Raw genomic sequence first — 25189 nt, 5'->3', positions numbered from 1 at the left:
ACCCTGGCCCCACACAGAGCCTGCCTGGGGCCGCTCTGCCAGGCTTCCCATCAGCTCTCATCACAGGGATGCAGTACAAGTTTAGATGTTCCTGGGGAAGGGACCAGTAAGTGGGACGCGGTGTCGGCAGGGACATCGAGGACTGCACACTGGCCTCCAGCCGGCTCCCCCCACTGCCCAGCCGGCCCAGGCCGGGTTTGCAGCTCTAGATACAGACCAGGCTCTGGCCCCAGCTCCAGGGCCACCTCAGCTCTGCCCAAGATGCTGTAGAGGCCTGGCTCGGGCGCCCGGCTAGCTGAGGAAACGGTTTCGGGAGACAGCAATGCCAGGAGGGCTGTGGCCACCCCCAGGTGGCTCAGGTCCTCGGGCACAGCCCCATCCCTGGAGGCCAGTCTGACCCGGCGCCCAAGGTCCAGCCAACTAGACAAGGAGGCAGGCTGTGCCTGGACCTGCTGTCCCAGGGTGGCCCAGCAGCAGGAGGACTGGGGAACAGCTGCACAACAGCTGGGCTGGAGTCTTGATGCCCACTGAGCCTGGCCCTGGCCCAGGGCTGCTGTGTGGGGAGGCCGGCACACAGTAGGTGAGAGCTGGCCACATGGGCTTACAGCAGAGGTGGCCCTAAGTGGCCAGGACAGCCGATGGGAGCCAGCCTGCCTCCTGCCAACCTGTCTGCCAGGCTCCCTGCCATGGATGGCCAAGAAGGGCAACACATGCTGGGCAGCCCAAGGGGTACAGAGCATGCTGGGGCCCTGGAGCCCAGGACTTCCCGGAGAGCCACTCCCTCTGTAAGGGTTGGTCCAGCAGCCGTGCCAGCAGCCCCCATCCAGGGTCCCGAGGACCCATACACCAGAGGCTGGGCCTGGGCAATCGGATGGCCAGGTGCCCACTGTGCCCCACCCCACTCTCCTGCCAGGCTGACCCTGCTCCACCCTGTGGCACCAGACTGAAGGCAGACGGAACAAGAGGATGGCAGGGCCTGGGAGCCGGGAGAGGCGGGCGCAGAGCCGGCAGAGCAAGCATTTGTTTTGAGTTAAGTGAGCTGCCGAGACAGCATCCTCCTTTTCTGGAAACTGTGAAATGGGTTGTTAAAAAAAAAAAAAAAAAAAAGCCTCGCTGAGATGGCGGCAGCTCCAGAGAAGCAGCGAGGCCCTTCCCAGGCTCCCGGCTCCCGCTGCTTCCGGAAGCCCAGCTGCCGGGCTGCTGGCATGGGCCTCCCCGGCTCCGAGTCTGGCGGCTGCACCCGCCGCCTGCGCCAGCTCCCACCCCCGACCCACACCCGCTCAGGCTCCCCTCTTCCCTCGGCACTGGCTTCCGCTCCACACCTTCCCCGCCCCCCACAGGGCCCGCCCAGGTGGGGGACACCAGGAGTGGCTGGGAAGGGAGTGATGGGCGGTCCCAAGCACCCTTCCCACGAGCCAGGCTCCCAGGGGAGCTGTGCAGGACGGGAGGGGAAGCAGGAAGGAGGAGCAGCCCCCCTGCTGGCCCTGCCCCACATTCCTCATTCCGGGAAAGTTGGGGGAGGAAGCCGCCCTGCACAGGTTCCTGCGTGGATGCAGAGGGGAGGTGCAGCCCGCTTGGAGGCAGGGGTGTAGCATCTGACCATTTGGCTGCCCAGAAAGAGGAATGAGGGATGGGGTGGGGAGACCAGGCCCTGCCTGGGGTGAGAGGCCACTCTGGGACCGCTGCCCGCACCAGGAGACCAGAAGCTGCTGTAGCAGGGGCTAGAGGCCCAACCACATGCTACCACAGTGTGCAGATGTGTCTGGGAGACAGGCAGGTGCATGCCGGGTGTGCAGGTAAGTTTGCAGGCTCAACCCCCAGATACAACCCAGTGATGCTTCCCCCACCCCGGCTACAATCAATAGTGGTCCAGACTCAAGATGTGGGGTGCACCTCACACTTGCACACACTCACACTTGCACGGAGGCAGGGGAAGGACTGTGTGCGAGACTCACGGGGTGTGTCTGAGTGTGCAAACCTGTCTCTGGGCGTGTGCACGTGACTATGGGTGTGCACACAAGGTCTGACTGTGATCGCATGTCTGGGATGAGTGGCTACACACACACACACACGTCTGTGGGTGTGCGTACCTTGGCAGACTGTTCTCGGGCACGGGATCCACACAGCTGGGCAAGTCCTCAAAGATGCTGCTTCCCAGGGCTCAGGCCTCCACCAGACTTATCCTCTTACTGACCTGAACCTTGGCAAAGGCTCTTGGCCTCCGCTGTGCACAAGGTGGCATGGAAGGGGCACCGGGATCAACAGCTGCCCTGGGTTGGAGCATGTCCCAGCCCACTGGTGGTAGAGAGGGCCTCAGATCTGCATCAAGTTGCAGCTCCAGTCCCCCAGCCCCCTGCTGCATGGGAGCCAGCCCCCAACCCAGCACAGCCGCTCAGTTCTGAGCTGCCTCTCCTGGATCAGTGAGACCCCAGACCCTAAAGTGGCCCCTGGGAGTCTTGTGGATTCTGGGGGGCAGCCAGTAGGCCATGTGGCCAGGTCCAGCTCCCCTCTGCAGTGGAGAAGCAGGCCCCAGCGTTTCTGGGGCTGTCCTGGAGCCCTCTCCTATCTGAAGCCCTCTCCAGGGCCCGCAAACTGTCCAGATCCGGGGCGGCCCTCTGTCCCGACTGCACACCTGCTGCCACCAGATGTCCATCTGTCCAGCACGGCTCCCTCCACGCCTGGTGGGACACGGGGCCCGCCCTGCTTAGTGTTGCCTCTTCTGCCCCCACAGCCTGGAAGTGTCTGAGAATACCTTGGCCCCCTGGGGCCACCAAACCTCCCCACCACCCATGGCTCCATGAAGGAGGCTGGACAAGAAGTGGAGACTGAGGCAGGCACAGGGAGAAAGGAGTAACAGAGAAAAATGGGGTGCGAAAGGATGGGAACCAGCATGGGGGCAGCGAGGGAGCGGCTGCAGGGAAGGCCAAGAGCATGCAGCCATGGGCTCAGCTCAGGACCTGCAGCAGCCTGTGGGAGGGGCGCCCGCCCAGGAACAGGAGCACGTCACCCGGGAAGCCCCTTGGCTGGCTCAGGAGAACCTTCCAGAAGCCTGCGCTGGCCCAGAGGCAGTGTCTCTCAGGCCTTAATAGGAAAACTCTGTGGTTGCTGTGTACCCAACCCAATCAGTGTGGAAACGGCCGGGAGGTGATGATGACAAGATGGGCTCAGCCACCAACAGCCCAGAACTAATAAAAGAAAAGGAAAATCGGATATAAGTCTGGTTCTTATTAAAAGAGTAAATTTAGCCCTTTGGCTAGGGCTGGGGGAGGGGTGGCCGACGCTCCCCATGGGGTCCCTCCTCGGTCTCCCTCCCCTGAGAGCTCTGTGCCTCTGTGCCGAGTGACTCAGAGTAGCCATGGTGGGGGCTGAGGGCGGGACACAGGCAGGCTCCCTCTCTGCTTCTCCAGCTCTTCACACCTTCTCCCATGTCTCTCACCGGCTGTCCTGGGCAGGCGGGTGGCCAGGACCTCCCCTTGCCCCCAAGACACTCTGGAGGGCTGTGGGGCGGCCGGCCAGGGGCGTGGGAAGGCAACCAGAGTGGTCAGCACCACTCCCTCGCGCCACCCCCACAGCTGGATGAGTCTCCCCGCCCCAAACTGAACGCTTCGCATCCCACCATCTTGAGACAGCCAGTTGTGGGGAGATGGACACCCCGGTGAAGATGTCAGGGGCACACGCACACACACCCCAGCCCAGGAATCCACCCTGACCCCCAGGTCCCCACAGAGCAAGGGAGGCCATGTGGACACCCGCCCTGCCCTCCTACACTCCGGCCTCTCAACCGGGGCCCTCCCTGCCCTGACCCCGGACATGTCCAGTCTAGCTGTGGACATGGAGGGGACAACAGGGCACCGGATGGGGGTGCAAGGCCGGCCCGGGCACAGCAGCCACAGGATGAGCCCCAACAGAGCCGGGCTGCAGGGAGACTCTAGTGCTCTTGGCCCTGTGTCCACACAGCCATGTGGCCCTGCTGGCCAGCCTCTCCCATCCTCCAAGTGGACCAGCCATAGGCTGCAAGCATGCTCCTAACTCCTGCCACCTGGCCCACACGGGCGACGTCAATGACACAGGCTCCACGCCAGAGCAGCTGAAGAAAGGTGGGCGGAGGCAGGTGCAGGCTCGGGATGGCCAGGGGGGCAGGCTGTCACGTTCCTGTGTGCTCACCCATCCTTGTGGACATGTCCACGCACATACACCATCCTCATGGACACACACACACATGCACACGTACACGTGCGTACACCCATCCTTATGGACACACACACGTACACACGCACATACACCCATCCTCATGGACACACACATGTGCATACACCACCCTCATGGACACACACACATGCACACACCCATCCTCATGGACACACACACGCGCATACACCATCCTCATGGACACACACTTGTGCATACACCCATCCTCATGGACACACGCACACACGCACATCCACCCACCCTCATGGACACACGCACACACATGCCTACACCCATCCTCGTGGACACACACACGCACATACACCCATCCTCATGGACACACAAACGCTTGCGCACACACCCATCCTCATGGACACACACACACGCGTGCATACACCCATCCTCATGGACACACACACACACACACACACACACACACACACATATTACTTGTTTCCTAGCCTGGCCTGCCTGGAGGTGTGAGGCCAATGGTCTCCCTGGCAGGGTGGGGCGCTCTGCCCACAGCCAGCCTGGGCCGTCCGCAATGGTTCTGTGGGTAGTTGCAGCCCCCAGAGCTGGGGTCCCTGCACCCAGGCGAGAGAAACGATGGTCTGTGTCAGCTTAAGCAGGGCTGGGGGGTAGGTCAGGGAGCAGGGACAGCTTCGCACGCTGTGGTCACCACATCCAGCGTGGAGGTGGCTATGTTGGCCGGAAGAGCTCCACCTGCCACCGAGGGGGCTCAGGTCACTCCTGCCCCTGGTGCTGAGAAGGACAGGGTGCCAAGGGCCTGATTCCCAAAATGAGGTTGGCTCAGGCTGCAGTATCCCAGGAAGGGGCTGGGTGGGGGCTGGGGCCAGCACAGGTCACTGCAGGCTGAAAGGGCAGGGACCAGCCCCCACTGATGACCGGCCCCCGCTAAAGTGCCATTTTATGTTATTTCCCAGCCAATCGCTTTTGGTACAGCTGGCTCCAGCCACATGGGGCCTCGCACTCGTGTTACACTTCCAGGGGGACATATGCCCCTTGCCAAACTCTGTTTCTCAAGGCTTGGTTCACACCCAGTCACCTTCAAAAAGCCCAGCCTGCCCTCCTTCACAACGAAGGTCCCCCTTGGAACTCCCCTCCAGGCAGCACCCTGCTGCGACCCCAAGGGGCTGAGCACACCTGTCCCCTGCTGTGTGGCACCGAGCCAGGCATGGGCAAACCCAGGGTCCAGGGAGATGGGTGGAAGAGAGGAAGGAACCAGAAGCTGCCAGCGGACGGGTCTCAGAGGGCGGGGGTCACACGGCCAGGTGCCCTCCTCCAGCCCCCTCGCCCGGGCCCATCCCCAGCCCCCTGCGCAGCATCTGGTGGCCCTGGAAGAGGGGCCAGGGCGGGAAGGGCAGAGCCCCGATGGGAACTGGGGGGCAAACATGCAGAGTGCACGGCCGCAGGCGAGGACAGTACGCCGTGGTGGGTAACGGCCGCAGGCGAGGACAGTACACCGTGGCGGGTAACGGCCGCTGGAGGACAGTACGCCGTGGCGGGTAACGGCCAGTCGGGTGGAGACGCGACAGGCCGGGGTGGGAAACGGAGAGCACACCGGGATCCAGGGAACACACGGGACGTCTCAGCGCAGTGTGGCAGCGCCAGGGGAGTGGGCACGGCTGGGCCCAGGGGGTGCCTGCCGCCTCCACCCCCAGCCTCACCCCGTCCCGGGGCCTTGGGGTTGGGGACACATGGTGAGGCTGTGATGAACCCCAGGGAGCCTCGGTCCTTCCTGCCCCCGATGGCCACGCCAGGCCCTCCGGATGGCCGGCGCTCCTGCCGCACGGACCCACGCCCTCACGACACACACGTTCATCTTATTCATCTTAGTTTTCACCTCAGCCTTCTGAGGCAAACACTGGGCGTTCCTAGGAACTCTGCAGGGGAGCGGGCGAGGCAGGTGGCTCAGGCAGGGAACTCTGGGTAGATGGGGCTGGCCGAGGGGGTTTGGGGCCCGGGCGGGAGGCCCGAGGGAGAAAAGGCCCTGGTGAGGTCCGGCAGCTCCTGGTGCCCTCAGCACCCAGCCCAGCAGCCCGAGCTCCGCCTCTGTGGGGTCCGGGCTGTGATGCTGGCCGCCTGCACACCCTGCCGGCCTCACGGACCATTGGGAGAACCAGCGCCCTCCTAACCCTCTGCTGCTCAGACAAGACCTGCCCCAGAGGCCAGGGTGCCAGGCATTGGCCCTCGCTGAAGGAGGTGCCCCCACACCATTGCCCCTGCCCCAGGACAGGTCCTGCCTTGGGACGAGCCGCTCTGCTGCCAAGGGGGACATCGAGGGGGCCATGGCTGGTCCTGGGCAGGTGGCTTGGGTTGCTGTGTGGGGGCTCCTCGGCGTGGGTAAGGGCCCAGAAGGCACCCCCAGAGCTTCAGAGGAAAGTCTAGAGACACGCTCAGACCACACGGGTCCAGCAGGCCAGGTCCAGGGCCAGCTCCCCATCCCAAGGGCACCCAGATGGGCTGCCAGTGTTGGCTCAAGGTGGGCTGGGGGAGCCCCCGGGGTGGCTGACGCACCTGCAGACCCCACCCGGGCAGGCAGCTGACGCAGAAACGGAAGGAGAAAGCACTGCCCAGACCAGAGGACACAGCGGCCCCAGCACCCCATAGCGAGCCCTGCGCTCCATCCAGAGAAGGACACCTTAACCTGGCTGGTACATGAACAGTTGCTGAGTGCCCATGACAGGCTAGGGTCACGCACTCTCGCCCTGAGCCCAGCCTGGAGTCCAGGGAAGCCACAGGTGGTCTGAGCGGCCTGCCTCCTGCACGGGCCCTGGGACCTTGCTGCAGCGCCCCCCCCCCTCCGCGGCCTTGTGGCTGTTTTGGGGTCAGCTCACTCCACCAGGGCAGGACGTCTGGGAACGGACCTCCCACAGGTGCTGAGATGACACTGCACCTGTGCGGACAGCACTGCCCTGGCTGGGGTGGGGACGGTCCATGGGTATCCAGGGGCCCGCTGCTGCGGAGGGGGACAGCCCAGAGTGGAGGCGGTGGTGTGGTGTGGTGTCGGGGGAAGACAGAAGGGGGAGGAAGAGTGGTGAGGGACGAACAGGGCCAGCCTCGCCTCAGATGTCCAGGACCAGGCTGGCACGGGGGTACAGAGGCTGAGAGGGAGCGAGGCTTCCAGTGAGCCCGGGGCTTACACTTGGCCAAGTCACATAGAAGGAGGCCGAGGGCACAGGGCAGAGGAGAGGCACAAACCCCCGAGGGCAGGTCTCCCCCAGCCAGCAGCCAGAGCCCGGGGAGGGCATGGTCAGCACAGGGGAGGCAGCCACAGCCACAGGTGGGGTCCCGATGGCCCACTCTGGGGTTGGGGAGGGTATGACTGCTGTGGGGGGCCTCAGAGAAGGCCCTGATAACCCCAGACCCTGGTGTTCACCTTTATGTAATCGGTCCTTGGTGTGGGCGGGAACTGGACTCGTTTCTAGAAATAGGATGTGGTGGAAATGACACCCACCCACTGCCCCCGCAAGGTGAGGCCGCACCCGCACTGAGCTTCCGTCCTGCGCTCTCTCACTGTCTCCTTCCAGCCAGCAGCCAGCAACGATCCCACACCCACGACAGCCGGAGGGTGGCCTCGGGAGGGGACTCCCCACAGCTGGGTCTGGATATGTCCGAGGCCCCAGCCAACACCTGGCCCTGAGTCAGATTCCCGACTCACAGAAGCTGTGAAATAATCAATGTTCGCTGTTTTAAGCTACCCAGTTGCGAGATAATGTGAGAGAGAGCCCCAGCTACTCATGCAGGGAAGAGACAGAACCATGGCGGGGGCGGAGCGCAAGGATGGGGAAAGAGCCCCTGGGAAGGTACAGGAAGGGCCGGGAGGGAGAGTCGGTGACTCCACAGACCTGCCTCGTGCACAAGTCAGCAACGCAGGCTGAAGCGTGGTGGCTGCTCCCTGCCCTGGCTGACGGGCCCCAAGGGGTCTCTGACCAAGGTGTGGGAAGCTGTCCCGAGGCCTTTGCGGACCAAGTGTCTCCCTCTGGCTTTTCTGGCTTTCGGCATTTTCAAGGGTGTCCACCCAGCCGCCTCCCACCTGAGGCCCTCCAGACTTAGGCACTTTGGATTTCTGCTAAGTATTTACCATCAAACTCTCAACGTGTTAGAAGAATGGCATGGCCTCACATACACTTTTCATTTTCTTTGATTTTATCTGTATTTACACACACTAAGGGCTTTTTAAGTTAGCCGAAAAATGCATTACAATTTAATTTAATTTGGGTATTAAATTAAAATAAATTAAAAGTTTATTTTTAGGATACCTAAACGGATACGAAAACCCTCAGAGAGGGGACTGGCTTCCAGGAAAACTGCCCACAAGGTGACCTGCTGGCCTGGAGTGACCAGGGTCCACGGCAGGGCCGGCTGGATGGGGTAGCTGTCCCACTACGGAGACCTGGAGTATCCTGGGGGACCACAGAGCTGGGCTCTTTCCTGCCACTCCAAGGCCAGCTCACCGGCCAGGGACGGGGGACCTGCCATCAGGCCTCCTGGGGGTCACCAGCTGAAGCCAGAAACCAGGAGGCCACGGGGCCCTTGTCCTGCCCTCATCGTAGCCACACTTGGGTCCCCGTGCGCCTGTGTGTCTCGCTAAATGCAAATGCTTCCTGCGGCAAAGCTACCCTCGGACGCAGGGATACGATGGCGAGGGCTGAGCTGGAGGGAAGAGTGACCAGGGTGTGGAGGGGCAGGGGCCGGGGCGGCGAGGGGCTTGTCGGGAACGACCTTGCTGAGGCGTGCAAGTGTGGCAAAGTGGGCAAAGGCCCAGAGACCCAGGGAGGCTGGGTTGGGGCCCCCAGAGCTCAAGGACTATGCTGAGGCCTCCCTGGCAGGGTGTGCTGGGCAGAGTGGAAGGGGAGCTGCCTGGAGCGCCTCAGGTCTGGGATGCCCCAAACCTACACCCTGGACCACCCCACACCCTCTCTGGGTGGCCAGCAGCTCACCCGTCTTCGTGGGTGCTGGGTGGAGAGGCCTCTCGAGGAAGGAAGGAAGGAAGGAAGGAAGGCAGGGGTGGGGCTGGCCGACGACCTCAAGAACCCTGCTCCCCCCCAACCCCACCCTCCCTGATCCATTTGAATACAGTGGAGGACGGAGCCAGCAGTGCTCACACCCACAGGGCACCGCTGCCTCCCCTCTCCCCAGCCTCACTCTCGGGCCTGGGCTGACCGCAGGTCCAGCTCCTGCTGCCTGTCTGGGGTCAGGTTTTGGGAGCTGCCGAGAAGGGGAGCTGCTCAACTGGGGGTGGTGAGTCCTCCTGGGGCCCCACTGGGCATGCCCAGGTGGCGCAGACCCTCGGCCTCAGCCTGGGGCAGAGACAGGACACAGGCACCCGCAGGCACGCGATGAATGGGCTCACGCGGAGGACGGCTGCGGGACTGAGAACAAGGGAGCGTGACCCCAGAGAGAGGGACCCCTCAAGCCTGAGGGTAGACACACGTGGGCCCCAGGCCTTCACACAGACATATGGAGAGCAAAGACCCAGGTGCGGCTCTGAAGCCCTCCTTCCCTGGGAGGGACCTAGAGAGCTCTGAGACCCGCCCCAGGAGAGCAGTGTTTGATGAGCGGCCATCCGCACCCCTGGACTCCGGGGAAGCATAGTCTGCTTCATTGTCCCCCAACCCCAGGCAGAGAGCCCCCACCCCCGCCCCAAGACTGGGGGGATAGGGGGACATCTTTGCTCTTCCAGCTCTGTGGTCCCATCCCACATGATCTGCTGGTGTCTCCCCTGGGCCAGTCCCCCTCTGCCACTGGGAAGCTCTCTGAAGTCCCAGAGCCCAGTAGACCCGGAAGGCCACGAAGGCCCCCCAGCACCCGGGCCCCACCTGGGGGTCCAGAGTGTCTGCACTGCCTGTAGTGCCAGGACCCATGGTGCCTCAGAGCAGGTCCACATCTGCCCATCCCAGTCACATCCAACGCCCCAGGACACACTGGAGGGTGGGCGTCCACCTTCACGCCAAGCCCATGCCGGCCCCTGCACAGGTGGGGGTAAGTGAGGCAACTGGACCCCCGTGCCAGGGCACAGGAGCCAAGGGCCCAGGTTTCCTAGTTCTATGGCCAGACTAAGGCCTCAAGGCTACAGAATCCCTCGACGGACACAGAGGAGAGGGCCTGGGCCTCTGAGGCAAATGAGGTGGGGCCCTCAGGAGTCTCGCTGCCTGCCCAGGGTGGAAGCCCCACCAAGGGTCCCCAGGCACAGCCACCTCCTCCCCAGGCCTCTGAGTCTCTGCCAGGGAAGGGGTGTGCATAGGCTGTGTGCCTCCGGCAGCTCGTACAGGGTCCCAGGACCCCACAGGTGATGGGGACGGCCACAGTGCTCCTGGGAGGGCACCAGGGCCACGACTGCATCCCCCAGTCCCATTCAACCCTCCAGCAGGGCAGGGCCACTGCCCGTTTTAGAGGTGGGAGGCCTAGACTCAGGGAGGGAAGAGGAGGGGCCACCGACCCCCACCCTAGGCTGGGGCAGCTGCAGCGAAGGCGGCTTGGCAGGGCCCCATCACGCATGCTCCCCTCAGCTCGGGCAGGCGCTGAGGCCGGGAGCTCTCCAGGGCCGGAAGACTGGAGAGCAAAACCCACAATGTGACGGGCCTGAGGCAGCGCTGTGGCCTGGTGACATGAGTCCCAGGGCCATGGTCTCCCCCTCACTGGCACAGCCCAGCCTGCTGGGGAGGTGCTTGCAGGGCCAGCCTGTGGATGGAGACGTCGCAGAGGGTGAGGCAGCTGATTCGCACCCGACCTCGCCGGGCCCTGATTTCCCTCTGGTCAGTGGGAAGGGGAGCAGGCCCATGGGTGGGGAGGGAGAGGCAGCCCTCCCCAGGTGTCCCTTCTCACCCACCAGTGCCCTATGACCCAGATGAAACCATTGGATTTTACTCCCAATCCTAGCTGTACCCCCACAACCCCGCGTGGACAATCAGGGAGTCGCCTCACAGCCCCAGCCAGGGCCACGAGATGAAAAGGAACAGGCCCCCACCCTGAGCCCGCTCCTGGCCCTGCAGGACCCTCCCTCACAGCTGTGGGCCGCCTCCCTCCATTCACACGCACGTCCCCCCCTTCCCCAGGCCACTCAGCCGGCACAGCTCCAACCAGCCTTCGGGGGACAAGAGCCCCACCCCCACTTCTGTCTCCCACCACCTCGTGTGGCGCTAATCAGGAGAGGACAGCGCCATCTGCCAATCCCCTGGGCTCTGACACCCTTTAAGGTGTAGCGCACACCTGCCATGACAACTGAAGATGCTACACGAAGGCCAGGGGATGCTGCCATGTCCCCCAGGCAGGTGCCCACGCAACCTGTGACCCCACGCCACGGTCCAGTGTGGGGGGAACACCTTGATTTTTAATAAAGAGACCAGAGACCCTGGCTGGGCCTCTCGCCACTGCCACCTCCTAACTTAGTTTTCCCAGAGTTAATCATCTTTTCCAGTATGGGGGTGAAATCCTAGGGGAAAAGCAGAGCTCTTCACACCCACACATGCGTGCCTGTGCACGTCACCCGAACATGGATGGGCACTTATGCACCGGGGCAGGAAACGGAGGCCAGCGTGGCTCGGCCCAGCTCTGGGGATAGGAAGGGACAGAAGAACATTCCCCCCCAGACTCAGAAGCCTGCAGTGTCCCAGGAAAGATGGCTGACAGCAGTGGAAAGGCACTGGCCCCAAGCAAGCCAGCCAGGGGGGCTGGGCAGGGGCTGCCGCCAGGCTCTGTGGGACAGACCCAGGTGGGTGGTCAGGGCTGGGAGGTCATAGAAGGGGACAAGAAGGGCTGCAGGCCCAGGAGATGCTGCCACCAAGAACAGCTCAGCTGGTATGGGGCATGGAGGAAAGGAGAGGCGGGCATGGAGCAGTCGGGGACCCCTCTCCACTTAGGCAGAGTCACACGGGGGCTCTGAGAGGATGTGCCGCCGGGATCAGAACTCCAGAGTGGCAGGGGCAGGCACTGGGGATTGCAGAAGCTGCCCAAGTAAAGGGCCGGGCAGGTGTAGACCCCTGGAGGGGCAGGGCACGGTGGGCAGAGACGGTACTGGGGGCAGCTGAGAGGTGGGGGTGCAGGGTGGGAGGCAGGTGGGGCCTGGGGTAGCCGAGCATCTAGGAACCTCTAGGACCCCAGGCGCAGAGGCCTGGGGCGGAGGCGACCACACAGGACAGGAAGCAGTGCCCCATGCAGGCAGCAGCTTCCAGGACAACTAGACAGCCTCAGGGCAGGCACGGGACCAGACCTGGCCCCGAGGCATTCGCCACGCACTGGAATTGATCTTGACAGGCGTGTCCTCCTGTGGAGCAAGAGCTCAGGAAAGGGCAAGGCCAAGTTCAGCTGGAGCCCGAGGACAGGGTCCACAGCCACACAGGGGCAGGAGGAGGAAAGGGGCCGGGGAAGGCGCTGAAGGGAGGCTGAGCCAGTGGGTCATGTGGATCTGCGGCTCTGCTCCCTCCTGCAGGTGGCCAGGAACCAGGAGCCAGGAGACGGAGGATGGAGCAGGTGGGGAGGACGTAGGGGGCAGACAGGTGCCCGTGCCAGTCACTAGGCAGCCTGGCTTTCCCAGGGGCCACTGGAGTGGGACTCCTTGTGGGCCAGTTCTGAACAGTGTGAGTGTGTGTGTGTGAGCGTGCAGGTGAACACCTGCCTCATGGTGTGAGCACACAGGAGCAGGTGCATGTTGCCACATCTGTGAGTGTGAGCAGCTGTGAGCTTGGTCAGTGAACCTGTGGCTAGACCCCACTGGGATATCCTTACTGGGGTCTGCAGAGTGGGCCTCACTCAAGAGGGGGCCACAACTATACGTCCACAGGGCCAGAAAACTCCTGCCAGGCAGCAATGTCTGTTCATGCCCGAGAGGGGCACCTGCCCCACAGCGCAGCCCCTTCTCCCACCCACCGTGGCACCCCCATCCCAGGCTCAGGTCTCTTGGGTCTTCGGTCTGGGCATCCCCCATCTCTTCTTCCCTGGATCTGCTCACTCTCACCCATGCCATGTGTAAGAACAGGAGGGGCCCCTGCTTGCAGAAGTCTCAGGGGAAGAAAGCAAAACTTCAACTGTGCTCCAAGGACTGGAGAGAGACGGAGTCGCACTGAGACCTGACTTCTCTTGAAGACGCCAGCAGGCTGGTTTCTTTCTTACTTAATATGGCTAAGTCTTCTCTTTTTTGGTGGGGTACCCCAAGAAGGCACTGCCCCCCAATGTCACCCTCTGCTTCGGGAAGCCCAGCCTGCTGCTCAGAGGACCCTATTGGAAGCACACCCATCCCCCATTTCTGGAAATTTCCACTGCAAAACCATGTCCCTGCACTGAGCTGGGGCAAGGGGCTGCTCCGTCGTTCCTCACTGTTCCAAGTGACAGTGGGTCTCCCACAGACCCCGGAGAAGGGGCAGCACTTCCGGCCAGCCTCAGAGTCCCGGCATCTCGAGACACTGGACTTTTTGTCAGGGGATCCCAGGGGAGAGAAGGGAAGGCAGGAACCCAGCCCACCTGTTTGTCCCTCCCTTCCTCACCACAGCAGGTCAGAATGAAAAAAACCCACTTCCTGGCTGATCCGATCTGGAACCTAATCGTGTGGACAGCTGCAGCATGCCAGCCCGGCTGGCTCCCAGCTTGGGCGCTGGACGCCTACCCACCAGACCCGAGGCTCGCTGCAAACCCCGCACCGACCTCATAACCAGGACCTGGGCGCCGCCTGCCCCCAGCGCCTGCCACCACGTCCCCTTAGCCCACGCCTAGCGCCCACCGTCCCTGGATTCTCTGGCAGCAGCTGCTCTCGGGCCACGGGAGGCAGTAATATTATAGATTACAACAAACAGGGGCAGCCCACTGACAAATAGGCCTGCGTGAGCGAAACGGTATATTATCCCATAAAAACGTCAGCGGGCAGAGTGGCGGAGCCAGAGCGGAGTGCGGTCCCACGCCCGAGGCCCTTCCAGGCCCCATCCTTTGCAGAAGGACCTGGGCTGCGAGTGATTTTCCAGACACTGCACGCTGGCTCTGATCTTGTTTTTTTGCTTGTTACACTGTGTCTTCAGTGAGGGGAAATGAGGTCCCAGAGGTTAATGGGGACCGGGGAACCCCAGGGAAGCCGTTCCCAGGTGGGCGGGGAGCTGGGGCTGGGAGGGGGATGCAGAGCAAGTAACCCATCTACCAAACAGACAGGGGCATACTCTGAGTCCAAGCCCATTCACACACAGCACGTCTGCGAGGTGGGGGACACAAGGGGAGGCCACCTCCCCTCAAGGAGGCTACCCAGGAGCCGAGGGTTTCGGAACCTCCCCTGGACAGGCCAGGACGAGCCTGCCTCCCTCCTCAGGGGAACAAGGTAGTGCCTGTTTGAGGGAGGGCTTCTTTTTGGAAACCTGTCATTCAGGATGGACCCATCAAGAAGGGAGGCAGCTTCTGTTGTTTGAGGGTGTCAGGAGGGCAAGGGGGCACCCCAAAGGCTGGGAGGTATTTTCTCGAAGGACTCCCTAGGCAGAGGCTGGCCCCGCTGCTACCCAGGAGGAGTCCCTGTATCGCTTCCACAGCAGCTGCTGGGCAACCAGGCCACTCCAAAAGAGGGCATGTGCCATGTACTGAGCTCAGGGGGTCGGGGGAGACTCTCCGGTGGGGCTTTGGCCATGACAATCACAGTAGCTGCCTCACAGGATCCAGAGGGCAGAGGACAGAGGACAGGTCCCATTTGTTATGGGCCTATATTCAGGTATTTATGGTAGGGAGGAAGCCAGACCCGGGGTCCCAGAAGCCTCTTCCAGAAGGAAGGGCAGGGGGGCACGAGAGAGCAAGGCTTTCTTCCACCAGGAAAGTACTTATTCCCAGCGGCACTGGCTGAATTCTATCTGTGCTTGGGAATTCCCAGCCCAGGGACATGGACAGTCTCGGGCTCAGACCCTGGAGCTAGATCAGGGTATTCTGGGAAATGTAGTCCTTTGGGAGTTAGAAGGTCCTGCCAGGATTTGGGGGGGCACGGGGGGGGGGCCGGGGGGGAGATTGAGTTAAGAAACAGCCAAGGAAGAGGAGGGAGTAAAAGGAGTTACCCTTACTCCAACCCCAGGGTGGATGTTTAAAACTCCTGGGAAGTGGCTATATATAAACATCTGCTGCCTCAAAAGACACCAGAGGCCAGGCACGGTGGCTCACACCTGTAATCCTAGCACTTTGGGAGGCCGAGGTGGGCAGATTGCTTGAGCTGAGGAGTTCAAGACCAGCATGGGAAACATGGTGAAACCCCGTCTCTACTAAAAATACAAAAAAATTAGGGCGTGATGGTACATGCCTGTAATCCCAGCTACTTGGGAGACTGAGGCACGAGAATGGCTTGAACCAGGGAGGCAGAGGTTGCAGTGAGGCAGTGAGCCGAGATCGTGCCACTGCACTCCAGCCTGGGAGACAGAGCCAGACTGTCTCAAAAAACAAAAACAAAACAAAAACAGAGAGAAAACACACCAGACAATGCTACTATCCTAGCCTCAGATCATATCCACAGTGGTTTTTCTGATCAAGTAGTTCTGGGGACTCTTATTTTGGTGGGGAGACCTAAAAAGTCCCCAGAGAGGAGGGACCCCAACCAAACCACCCAGGATGAAAGCAGCATTCAGTGATTCCCCACGACTGTTCTCCTCTAGCCCCTGCCTCCAGACACAGAGAGAGAAGGAGAACAAAGGTGCCCGCCAGGGGACAGAGGTGCTACCTGCCACGCCTCAGCCTCCAGGAGAGACTGCAGCTGTCCCAAGCGCTCACACATTATTTATGCTCACAGCCAGCTCTGATGACATATGTAAGTTGACAGCGAACATCCTATCGACTTGCTGGAGTGTATCCTGATTGTTAAAACACTCTTAAAGGTGTACAATCATTTATCAAATTAAAATAGCCGTGCCTTGCCAGTTCTTTTTCTGCCTTCCTGGATGGAACCCCCAATAGTCTCCATCCTCCTCCAGCCTCCTGGGTAATCTGCCCTTGCACCCAGGCCCTGCTCCTCAGGGGAAAATGTCCCTGCTGCCAGGAGCCCCAGCCTCAGCATCCCCTCCCCACTCTGGCCCAGGCCAGGGCAAGACCACTAATCGCCAAGAAGTGACAAACGCCAGAAGCCCCACCAATTAAATTTAAACTCATGCAAAGCTCAGTGGCTAGTAAATTATTATTTTTATTAGCTTGAACCAAGTTCCCGTAAGAGAGAAAGTCAACTTGCTCCCATGAATGGCTCTTGTATAATTTATTTAACTCTGTGCTCTTTGCCAAAGCCTGGAATATTTTTAGCTCGTTCTGTTGTTGGATTTGGCTTTTTTATGTGTGTTTCTGAGGGGTATTTTTAGCCTCATCCATGTTATTCTAACAGCCTCCTATGCATTTTGTCCTGTCTGTGGGGGCTGTTGAACCCTGTCTCACAGGGAGATGAGGGAAGATTTCTAAGAATAACCGGGGAGCGTTTGGGGGGACGCGCGTTTTCCAGGGGAGATGTGCTATTTGCACAACGCCGTTCTCTGCCTGGCTCACTAATTTGCCTTATTACTCACGTGACCTGGATATTCCTACAGAAAGCCCGGCGGCTCCGTACAGGGATAATCAGACGTGGTGGCAGCACGAGCCCCACTGGGGGAAACCCACATTCCAAACAGGGCTTCGGCAGGGCGGGTGTGGCGGGCCACCGCCGCCGGTCCACGCGGCCCCACATTCCCGGATTCCCGTAGCTCCTTTGGGCTTGCGGCAACTTTGATGTCTAGCTCTGTCACTTATGGAGCAGGACGGGTGACGTCTTCGGAAAGTAACTCTTTTCACACCTACTTAATGTTGGTAACTGTTGCAGAAACGCTCCATCGTGTCATGGAGTTAATGAGATATTTAAGAAAATGTATTTTTTTCTTTACAAAAAAATATCACATGATGAGGGAGAGGAGCCTGTGATAGGGTCTTTTCACACTAGGAAATTATCTTTTTTTTTTCCTCTACCGAGTTGGGGGTATTTTTTGGTTGTGTTTTTCGGTGTTTTCTTTTTCTTTTTTTTTTTTTGAGACTGGCGGTAGGAAGCACTTTTTCAGCAGGAAAGAAGTAGTTTGCAGTTCTCCCACCAGAAGGAGCCTTCGCCTTTCTCCCACAAAACCCCAGGCTCAGAGCACCTGGTTTCCCAGGCCCCAGCAATTTACACCCCAAAGAAGACAAGAGAAGGGGTGGGAGGGGAATCTGAGCAGATTATTGAAACCAAGATGAAAAGTAGCACCTTGGTGGAGCCCTGGTCCCTGGAGAGGGGAGGCGTACAGACCAGGACAGGAGCGGGCCCAGCCAGAAGCCAGGAGGACAGGGGGCTGTCTATGTGGGCCTCTCCCCAGGCCGGGGCTGCCTCCAGATCACACACACACTCCCAGCAGAGGCGCCAGCCCCAGTGGCTCCAGGCAGTAGCACTGATGAAAAATCTTGGGTTGGTTCTTGTTGATTTCTCTTTTTTCCCCCCTAGATTTCACAGCTTTGCCTCCGGACCATCTGTATTAGAGACAAAATCTAACACTGAACTAAAAATAATGATTCCAAACATTTTAATTGCACCTTTTGGTGACAAGGTTACTAGAACAGCACTTTACCATAAAACCCTACAGCCCGAGTCTAAAGCTCCCAGCACTTTCATTTTTAGAAAAACAATGGAAGAAGCCTGGGAGCCCCATGTCCCCACCCATCAGGGCCCCTCAGGCTGACATTTTGAAAGTGTTGGGTGGGGTTGGGGAAAGGCAGCCCAGGCAGCCAGCAGGGACAGCCTCAGTCCAGCCGGGGTGGCAGTGCCAGGCCAGACAGGCACAGGAAGAGCAGCCCAGCAAAAAGAGGCAGCCTCATGGAGGCCAGGGCCTCCATCCCCGATGGTTGGATTCTACTCCAGACAGGCAGGATGAATCCGGGTCAATTTTCCTTTCCAAGGGGCAGTCAGCAGAGGGAGGGGCGGGCTGGCTGCAGCTGTGGCCTGCGGACTGAGGCCATCCAGGAAAATGGGAAGCAAGGCAGCCAAACCGGCCATTTGGAAGTCCACACACGAGACGCAAAAAAATTGTTTAACTTAATTATACTTTTTTCTCTCTAAACTAGATCATATATAGACACAGACCAAAGCAAAGTGATCTGGGGTATAATTCTTTTTTTAAAAAAAATACGTGCAGCTAAATTTTAAAAACCAATACAATATTCTGGCTCTTAGCAATTTCAAAAGGCTTTCCTTCAGCTACAGATGCTTCTAGCTGGATGTCTGCATGACCAAGTTGCCAATCACAAATGGGTTGAACATCTCCGAGCACAAGCGGTCTCTTGGGTCCGCAGGGGGGAGGAAATGGGGCCTCCAGGGACAGGGGACACATGACCCTTCAGACCCTGGAAGAGGCAGCCCCGAGGGGCCTCCAGCGCCCTCTAGAGCACCCTGCGCTTGGGGAGGCTGGGAGGGCCTGGGATCAAGAAGAAGCAGGGAGGACACAGGCCAGGCCAGAGCCCAGAGCCATTTCTCGCAGCCCTCCGGGGCCTACACGCCAAGAACCACGTGGCCAAACTTAGAATGAACAAGACAAAGGGCTAGGCCACCCGACCAGGCGCCCACCTACCCGGGTGCTGCCTAGACTTGGAAGTAAGGGCAGAAGGGGGAGAATGCGGCTGGCCTGGACCTGACCAGGACGTGAGCTGGGGCACGGGGTCAGGGAGGGAGTGCTGACCTGACCTGATGGGGAATTTGGCCTGGCATCCCGGAGGGGACAGCCCCAGCCTGCCTGTGCACCAACATGCAAGCCTCAGCGTCAGGGGCCCCTGTCTCTGTCGTGCTGTTACTTGCCAGGCTGGAGGGCACAGCACAGTGGAGATGGGGTGCACACAATCCCCCTACCCCCAGTAGGGGCCACCAGCCTGCAACCAGAAGAGGGGCTGGTGGGGAGGCTGGCAAGCTGTCCCTTCTGCCAGGGTGGCCCCAGCCTCAGCGCCCCGTGCACCTGAGCCGGGTGGGCAGCAGCTCCCATGCAGGGGAAGGAAGACAAGCTTGATAACCACAGGGACAGCGGAAGAGATATTTTTAAATCACCCATCACTCAGGCAAGTGCTTTTTCTCCTTTTCTTTCCAGTTATAAATCTAAAGGAGAAAAAAGAAAGGGAGAAAAAGAAGGAAGGGCAACAGAGAGAAAAGGGCAGCCTCGCCAAAGGCCCAGGCAGGGAGGGAAGCGGGTGTGGGCCAACCCGGGAAGTGCTGGGGAGACCCCTCCACTGGGCGGCTCCCCCGTTCCAATCTCCTGGCGCTGCAAATGCTGGAAGCCCGTTAGCAATTAAGCAATTTCGAGTTTGTTTTTTTCTAGGAAATGTACGTTTTTCTTTGAGTGCCCTCCCTTCTTCCTACGTTTTCCCTTCTAGCCCCGTCTCTGCCATCCGTTTTAATCCACACGCTCATTGTAATCCCATTAAAGCAGATATAATTTTATTAGTATTCACAGTTCATCAAGCTACCAATAATAACTGTTACTGCCAATTTTTTTTTAAAAAGCGACAAACATTTCTGATGTTTAGAACAAACTGTAAACAAAAGCCACCCATGTACCAGGATGACCCGGCGGGTCCCTAGCGCAACTCTGCGCGCTTCCCCCGAATCTACCCGCGCCGCCTGGTGACCTCCAAGGCTTCAGGCGTGGTAGCTGCCCCTTCCCTGACCTCCCTCGACACTCATATCAAAGCCGCCGGGAAGAGGGCTGCCCCGGAGGCCTGGGCCCGCTCTGCCAAGGACTGATCCTCTCGGGCAGGGAGTCCGAGGGGACGGCCCGAGAGGATCCGTCCCTGCGAGGCCCAGCACGGGCGCCCCACGCTCTCCTCTTGGAGCAAATCCACCTCACTCTCCTCTTGGAGCAAATCCGCCGCACTCTCGCCTGCACCGAAATCCTGAGCGCCGCCCCGCGCCACCCCCAGCCCGCGCCCGCGCTGCCCTCCTCCCAGGGCCGCAGGCTGAGAGGCTGGGCCGCACTCCGGCCACGCTTTGTCCGGCTTTAGCGGGATACCAGAGGCACTCGTTAAGGCAAATGCATCCCTGCAAACCCATTCTCGCCCTGACACTTCAAGGCTTTATATAGAAACAGGATTTGCTCGTCTTACACCGGCAGTCCTTATTAACGCTCGCCCGGCGCACACACCACTCTAATCCGCGAGGCCGCGGCGTACCCTGGTCCCCTCCCCCAGCCACAACAGCCGTTTTGTTTCCGCAGAAAGCGCCTCGTTGTCCCAGCCCCGGAACGTCTTAAGGAGGTGAATGCAGAATGCAGAAAAGAGGTTTCCGTGGAATTTAGATCTGCAGGAGGGGGCGGGGGAGGGTGGCGAGGCGCGGAAAGGCTTTAATTTCAGCCGGCTCCGGGGCTGCCCCTCCGAGACCCCCGGGGGAGGGTGGCCAGGGAAGGGCCGCTCTAAACCGCGGCGATGCAGCTTGGGGGGCTGGCGGGACGCGCGGCCCCGCTCAGCGCCCAGGCAGCCACCGCGGCCGGGGCCGGGAAATGAAACCAAAGCTTCTCTGCTCCCGGGAGCGGAGGGGTGGGCGCCCTGTTCCGCTCTCGAACGCTCCCGTCCCGCGCCCGCCCCGGCCGAGCACTGACCTGTGTGCGAAGCCATGGGCAGCGGCGACGGGAAGTACTTTCCCGGCTGGAAGTGTGCGGGGGGCTGCGCGGCGGGCCCAGCCGGGGCGAGGCGCGCGGCGGCGGCGGCGCTGCGGTGGCCCAGGCTCCCGCGCTCCGACAGCAGATGCGGCGGCGGCGCAAAGTCCCGGCCATCCATGCCGGGCCCCGGCCCCGGTCCGCCGCCGCTTCCTCGGAGCAGCGCGGCCGGGGCCCGGGGGCGGCTCGGCGCGCGGGCGGCGCAGAGGCGGCGGCGTCCGGGGTCACAGGCGGTGGTGGCGGCGGGGCCGGTCAGCACGCGGGAGGACTGGGCTTCTCGGCGGGCGGCCGCGCACCGAGCAGGCGGCCGCTGTGCGGGTCCATGGTCTGTGGAGGCAAAAGCAGAGGAGACACGGGTGACTGGGGGGCTCGGCTCGCCCGGGGGTCCCCGCCCCGCCCGCTCACCCACTCCCCCCACCCCCACCCCCGCCTGCCCGAGCGAGCGGCGGCCAGGCCGGGTGGCGGGGCCGGGGCGCTCGGTGTCTCCCCGCCGCACGCGGCGCGCAGCCAGCCCAGCACCCGGGGCCCCGCGCGCGCACGCACCGTCCCGGTCACGCTTGGCCCGGGGCAGCCGGGGGAACCCAGCCGCACTGCTCGCCGCCTCCCGTTCTCGTCCCCGCGGGTCCCTGCAGCTAGGGCGCCGCGGCGAAGAGGCTGCTGGCTCTGCTGGGTGATAAAAACCCAAATCTGCGAAGCCATCACGCACACTCGCACACACACACACTCACACGCACACCCTCTCCCCTCCCCCGCTGCCCAAAGGTGTCTCGGAGGAAAAGGCCTGGAATCCACACTCGCTCTCTCCCTCTCCCCACCTCATGCCGAGGTCCAGCTTTTACTGCATTCCGCTTAACCGAATAACCATGCTAATTAAGCGAGTAATTTTATTGATTGTAACTCAAGAGTTTTTTTTTTAATAACCTTCCTTTTCTCCCCACTCCCATCCCCCTCCTGCATCTTTCGGCCCATTCTTCTGAATCCACCGTGGTCCCCCCTCCCCAGCCCCAGCGGGACCAGCTCCCGTCCCCCAGCATCGCGCTAGGACCCCAGGCCGGCTCCTCAGAGCCCCGGGCGCCCCGCAACCGCCACTGGCATCACCTGGGCCGCCACGCCGCAGTGCCCGGCCTGCTGTCCCGGAGCCGGGAGCTTCCTGTTCAGGCTGTAACAATTACCCCGCCCCCCAATCAAATTCGCCCAGGATCTTCCTCTGCGGACTGGGGGCTTGGGGGTGTGTGGGGGGGGATGCTTTCAGAGTCAGAATGCTCTCTTTCAACGGCCCAAATCGGCCCTGGGATTTCTTCCTTCAGCGCCTGCCGGGGACCGCGAGCAGAGGCCGGTCTCTGCATGGCCGGGCGGCCTAGGTACACGGGGTCTGCGTCGCCCAGCTCGGCCCCTCTAGCCGGGGAAGGTGGGCCCGGCCTGGCACAACCTTCTGCCAGCAGACCCTGCCCAGACCTCCAGCAGGGCCACCTAAAATGACCCTCACCTCCATTTTCTTCCACCCCCACCCAACGCGGAGCATCCACTCAGGCGAAATTGGGGACAATTTCAGACTCTGGGTGCGGAGGGTCGGAGCCAGTGATAGAAGCTGCGTGCACCACCGTGCTCCCAGGCGTCCCTCCGAAGGCGCTCCCTGGACGTACTTCACATATTACTCCTCATCTTCTAAATACGTATTGTTTTAATGTTTATCACCTCCAACAAAAGGGAGATGGATAGGCTTGATATTCCTAATTAGGAACTTTGCAGAAAACCTTGTGTTTTTGTAGCCATCCCACCATGACAACAAAGCGATTAAGATGTTTTCCATCTACTGAATACCTTTTTAAATTGCGATATTTTATGGTCTGGGTTCTAAAACGTCTTATTTGCAGACTATTTTGTGTCTGATTTAATCTATAATCGAAAACATAATGTATTAAGTGAATACATATTTGCTCAGCTGATAAATTTTTTAAATATTTATTCGGAGAGCTTTTGCATTGTAAATAAATGGATCTACACAAAGAGTTCTCTTTGTCTGGCAACTACATACAAAGGCGTTTGGGGCTCCCTTCCCTCTGGGGATCGCCAGCTCTCTCCCCGGGTCTAACAAATAGCTCGGCTCCCAAGCCCCGAGCCCGGCCTGCAAAGCGAGCGCCCGGCTGCCAGGGCCTGGAGTGTGCTCTGGCGAGGGGGCTGCGAGCGCCGGGGTCAGGGGAGGGGCTGCCCGGGCTGGACTAGGGACGTGGGGGCCCCCAGCCCCGGCCGGCGCCTCCCGAGCCCCGGAGGGCGCCGGGCGGGACAAAGGGAAAGAAGGAAAGGGAGGGAGGTCAGAAACCTGCAGCTTCAAAGGCGCCGAGAGCCGGAGAGGGGCCGGGGGCTGCGCACGCGGGGGTGCCAGGCTTCCTGGCGGCCTCCGGAGAGTCGTGTGTGCTGTGCTTTTGTTTTGTGTTTTTTTTTTTTTCTCCAATGAGAAATTTCAAAGTTGAGAAAGCGCGAGCTGCCGGCGATTCTCGGGACGCGGGCTCGGCTACGAAGCAACAATTTTAATCTCCCACCCCCTGCGGGCGGATCGCAGGCCCGATTGTTCCTTTCTCACCAGCCTGCTCGACTTTTTAAGCAAACAGGAGGTGGATTACTGTCGCCTGCCTGCGCCGCCACGGCTCTGACCGGATTGGAGAGAGTTTTTCTTTGTGTTCTCTCCTCCCGGGGAGAGGCCGCGCCGCGCCTCCGCGTCTGCCAGCACCGGGCTTCGGGGGCCTGGGGAGCCTGAGGCGGCCAGGAAGCGGGGCGAGGAAGGGCGGCCACACGGCCCGGGCTGGGAGCCCCACAGTCCCGCAGCGGCGACGCCGCCACCCGCCGAGTGCCGAGGCCCGGGGACCACCCCCAGCCCAGCTCCAGGAGAGGCCGCGCCGGAGGACCGCGAGGACGGCGCCACAGCGCCAGGTCGGGCTGAGCTAAGGGAAGAAACGGAGCGAAAAGTGGCGGCGGGCAGAGGGCCCCGGGCGGGCGGAGAATCGCTGACGAGGGCATTTCGGGAGGAGCTGAACCTGGGAGCACAGGGCTCCTTCCCGGGAAGGCAGGGCGTGACCCCGGAGCCGCGGGTCCCTCTTCCCGCGGCCCCAGGCGTGGCTGGCGCGCTCCAGGATCTGGGGCTTCTACAAGTTTGCTTTGTTTCCTGCTTTTGCATCTAAAAACCCGCTCTCTCCTCGCCCACCTGCCGGAGACCAGGACTCTGGCCCGTCTGCTTCCCTCCGGCGCCGTCTCCGGGAGCGCGGGCGCCGTGGGGCCTGCAGGCCGGGCTGGGACCAGGCGCGCCCTGGGGCGCGAGTGGCTCGGCCGTCGCCGCAGAACCCGCTCCCTGCGAAACAGCCGCACCCGCTCCATGGGAGAGTCATGAGAACTGGGGTCGCGCCTGACCCCCGCGCCCGAAGAAAACCAGCCCGCGGACCCCGCCACACGGGCCGTGACCCTAGCCCCGCGCGCTGTCCCGAACGCGCGCGGTGAAAACGCCCCGCTGCGCCGGCCTCGCTCGGCCCCCCTCCTCCACCCCCACTTCTCCGGAAAAAAAAAATTCTGAAATGGGAACGAAGGCCCGAAAAACTCGCCATGACCGTTCCCCTCCCTGGCCCCTGGCTTCGGCCCGGAAGGCCCCTCAGGGCAGCGGCCATGGGTACCACGACCCGGCCGGTTCCCCTCGCCGCGGACCGACCGGGCAGGGTCAACCCAGGACTGTTCCGGGGAGGGGAGCAGGGTAGGGGAGCGAATAGTTGGGGTTCGTTCGTGGGTCACCCAGAACTGGGCGCACGCTGGCGGCGCCCGGACTTCGCCGACTGTCCGCCCGGTGCCACCCGCGCGGCTAGCGCCAGACGCAGCCTGGCGGTCCCTGTCCTGTCTCGAGTATTTATTTTTAATGCTGGGTGTCGATCGAGACAACAAGCGCTCAGAGCAAAGCAAGGATGCATTACGGGGGAAATTTTAAGCCGATCGATAAGATTTTTCAGAGAAAAAAAATCGCTCATAGTCCCTATTTTTTAAGAAAAAAAAAAAACCTCGACATTTTAACGGATTTTGTTAAAAGGGAAGATATATACTTCTTAACATCACAACCCTGAATTTCTTTTGCTAAAAAAAATGTAAAACCCCAAAGCCAGAATAAAAAATAAAATAATAAAAATACAAAAACAAAAAAAATGAAAGCAATTTCAGTTACTTACTGGAGGCTGTTTCCTGGATACAACTGAATGCAATACAATTAAATCAGTAAATGTGACTTTGTTTTGTATTCCTATTGGTATTTTCAATGTGCTGACTGTTGCACTGTAAATGCACCGCTTCCACAACAACGACTCTAGCGAGCCCATCCAGAGCGGCTCTCAAACCTG

The 25189-nt window shown here is 60.8% G+C and overlaps 1 protein-coding gene across 7 annotated transcripts in view; it reads right to left on the bottom strand.

Annotated features, from left to right (window-relative positions):
- BAHCC1 (BAH domain and coiled-coil containing 1) overlaps positions 1-25188 on the bottom strand; it is a 70759-nt gene extending 45571 nt beyond the window's left edge. For 5 of the 7 annotated variants that reach the window (XR_008515229.2, XR_008515230.2, XM_054535905.2 and 2 more), the window contains exons 1-2: positions 25022-25188; positions 20766-21149 (exon numbers count right to left, since the gene is read on the bottom strand). Coding sequence is in view for 5 of the 7 variants with exons in the window: in XM_054535905.2 (XP_054391880.2) it covers positions 20766-20943 (178 nt within the window). In the remaining 2 variants the exon portion in view is untranslated. Of the gene's footprint in view, positions 1-20765; positions 21150-21365; positions 21822-21920; positions 23183-25021 lie in introns of those variants that run through there. The other 2 variants (XM_063718343.1, XM_063718344.1) reach the window with 2 other exon arrangements.
- Between the last annotated feature and the right edge of the window lies 1 nt (position 25189).

This window comes from Pongo abelii, chromosome 19, assembly GCF_028885655.2.
Source record: "Pongo abelii isolate AG06213 chromosome 19, NHGRI_mPonAbe1-v2.0_pri, whole genome shotgun sequence".
Classification (NCBI taxonomy): domain Eukaryota; kingdom Metazoa; phylum Chordata; class Mammalia; order Primates; family Hominidae; genus Pongo; species Pongo abelii.
This window is presented reverse-complemented; position numbering and strand designations above follow the sequence as displayed.